Source organism: Lactuca virosa, chromosome 4 (genome assembly GCF_052849685.1).
Source record: "Lactuca virosa cultivar CGN04683 chromosome 4, Lactuca_virosa_CGN04683_v6, whole genome shotgun sequence".
NCBI lineage: Eukaryota > Viridiplantae > Streptophyta > Magnoliopsida > Asterales > Asteraceae > Lactuca > Lactuca virosa.
In genome coordinates this window covers 52,032,663-52,035,092 of record NC_136429.1, presented here as the reverse complement: position 1 = coordinate 52,035,092, position 2,430 = coordinate 52,032,663, and the positions used below count along the sequence as shown (strand labels likewise).

The window sequence follows — 2,430 nt, the reverse complement described above, 5'->3', positions numbered from 1 at the left end:
TAATTTCTGTTGTCCCTCAAAAGTTTATTTATCATCCTTTAGGTATCTTGGCTGTTAAACTTAACAATGGGACTGTTAAAGACCATATAAAATGATGGACTTGCCCTATACTCTTCATCTTCTAAGACATCCTTTATGTTTAAAAACTTCAAACCTTAGAATCAAACTTATACCCAATCAAAATCAAATCTAAACCATAACAACTCAAAACAATTCCCAAAACAACCTAACCACTAAGACAAAAATTGTTTTTAGTCTAATAACTATAAAAGGGTTATCTTTTAAATCTGACAAGTTAGAAACAAAAATTATACATTAAACTATTTTTTGGTGTTAAAAATGGTGCAATGGATTCAAGATTAATCACTTCTAGCACTAAAAAGCACACCTTTAATCACAAAAAGTTAACAATTACACAAAATTATCAAATATCTAAACAAAAACCAAATGCAGGGTGTTAAAAAAAGAGAGATGCTACAAGTTTTTTTACTCATTTCAATTCCCAAATGTTCAAACTCCTCATCACTACAAATCTTTTCTTTTAATATCATGATACCCAAAAAAAACTAACAGTAGGATAGAATAAACTCCTTGCAGAATTGTAGCATAAATCGGTAATGAAAATAGTCAAGATTCAAGTACATTCATCAATACAAAAGATATTCATTCCATATTAGGCACTAGACAAACATAGCCACACCTCATACTGTGTATTTGTTTTTAGCACTTCTATCAAGAGTCTTCGCATCTTCCTGCAACATAAACACAAAACATAACTCAAAAAAAAAAAAAACAAATCCCCAAATACTAGGATCAGAAAATAAGAACAAAATCACTTACATGAAATATAAAGCCTATGGTATCATTGTAATCAATAAACTCCTTCCATTGTTTCCCAATGCTTAGCTGCAAACAAACCCAATATATCTTATATTCAGATACTCTCATCACAATAATAACAAATAGACAAAATTATTGTCCAAAAATAATACCTGAGCACTCTCATTGGCAGCATTTTTGGTCCACAAAGCTATTTTTTCTTGCCTTGCTCTAACATTTACAACTGCTCCACATATATCATCTCCATGATCAAACTGTTCTCCGATCATTGCTAGCAACTATTTCACATCAAGAAAAAGGTCAAACAGAGTATGAATTGGTCAAACTCATGGATGATGAAAGAAGAAAGAGCAATGTAGAAATACCGTATACAGCCAACAGGTGTCGGATTTTGCTTTGGTAAAGGTCATAGTCCACTTTCCACCATTAGCACAAACAGGGTCCTCCCACTTAGGCTCGATTTTATTCTTGAAACAATAGAAGTCAGCTCCTTGAGCCAACTTGCTTGGTCGATGTATGTTGTTGTAAAGACTGCATTTAGATCAACATTCAAAGATATCATTAAACAGAATGTATAGAATCAAATGACCATTTGAATCGTTAGTTCATAGCATCCATAGGAATTATACAGATGAGCACAAATTTTGTTCGTTCAACCCTAAGTCAAGGATCGTGTCTTACTGATTCATTTTATTTTCTATTTCAAACTTTCTTGAAACATAAAAAAGGGATTATTATTTATATTATTATTATTATTATAAACATTGCAATCGAAAAGAGCGCATGAAATGAAACACTCGAAAATTCGAAGAGATGAAGTTAAAACCCTAGTTCAAGAACTCTTTCAGAAATTGTTTGCAGTTTCCGTTTTAAATTTTATTCGTGATATAATAGAGATAACGTAATTAATCTTGTCAAGAAACGTCAAGGAGATATAGAATGATACCTCCAGAACTCTTCAACGGTGGAGAAAGTGTAGATAGGGCGCATGGAACTACCCCAAGCGACTTGCTTGGACTTAGCAGACGGAGTATCGAACCAGAAAGTCCAAGAATGCTCGAGCGGATGCTGAGCTATGGCCGTACCAGGCCTGGAAGAAGAGGAAGACGATAGGGTATCCGCGTCGCCGCCGACAATCTCTCCCTCTTCCAGTTGTTCATCTTCTTCTCCGTCTGATCGAACACCCCTGTGCTTGTTGACATCGATCAACTTCTGCTCCTCCGATTTCATTATTTCTTCCACCATCTTTCTCTAGAATTCTGTTTCTCTCTCTAGAACTCAGTTGATCTGCAATTACCGATGAAGATTGAAGAGTGAACAGAAAATGTGTATCTCCCTTTCGCCTGGGCAGGATGGGCTTTTAGTAAGAGGCATAACTCAACCCAAGGGTGAGCCCAAGGCTTGCCAATTCATTGGGCCTGTTTGATAAGTCTTCTAACTGGTCCAAAGTTAGGACCCGGTCCTTAACCCCCAATTAGCTTGTTTGTTTTGACTTTAGCATCCTTGGACTCGGTCCAACTCAGGGACTCGGTCCCCAATTTTATGTTGATTCGGTCCTCCAACAAAAAGAAGCCGACTCGATCCTTTTTA

General features: G+C 35.8%; 1 protein-coding gene across 1 annotated transcript; it reads right to left on the bottom strand.

Moving 5' to 3' along the window:
• Positions 1 to 472: 472 nt before the first annotated feature.
• Positions 473 to 2,179, bottom strand: LOC145104106 (eukaryotic translation initiation factor 4E-1). Its single transcript, XM_079041391.1, has 5 exons — positions 1,787 to 2,179; positions 1,206 to 1,371; positions 993 to 1,118; positions 841 to 906; positions 473 to 752 (listed from the first exon to the last, which is right to left on the bottom strand). Exons 1-5 carry the CDS (start codon positions 2,083 to 2,085, stop codon positions 702 to 704), a joined length of 708 nt encoding a protein of 235 aa, XP_078897517.1. The 5' UTR covers positions 2,086 to 2,179; the 3' UTR covers positions 473 to 701.
• Positions 2,180 to 2,430: the final 251 nt, after the last annotated feature.

Bases quoted from the DNA above. Each gene is read 5' to 3' on its own strand.
- LOC145104106 (XM_079041391.1), bottom strand. From the start codon at position 2,085: ATGGTGGAAGAAATAATGAAATCGGAGGAGCAGAAGTTGATCGATGTC. The intron at 1,372-1,786 runs GTATCATTCTAT...ATCTAAATGCAG, and splicing joins ACCGTTGAAGAGTTCTGGAG to TCTTTACAACAACATACATC. The intron at 753-840 runs GTAAGTGATTTT...TTTATGTTGCAG, and splicing joins CCATAGGCTTTATATTTCAT to GAAGATGCGAAGACTCTTGA.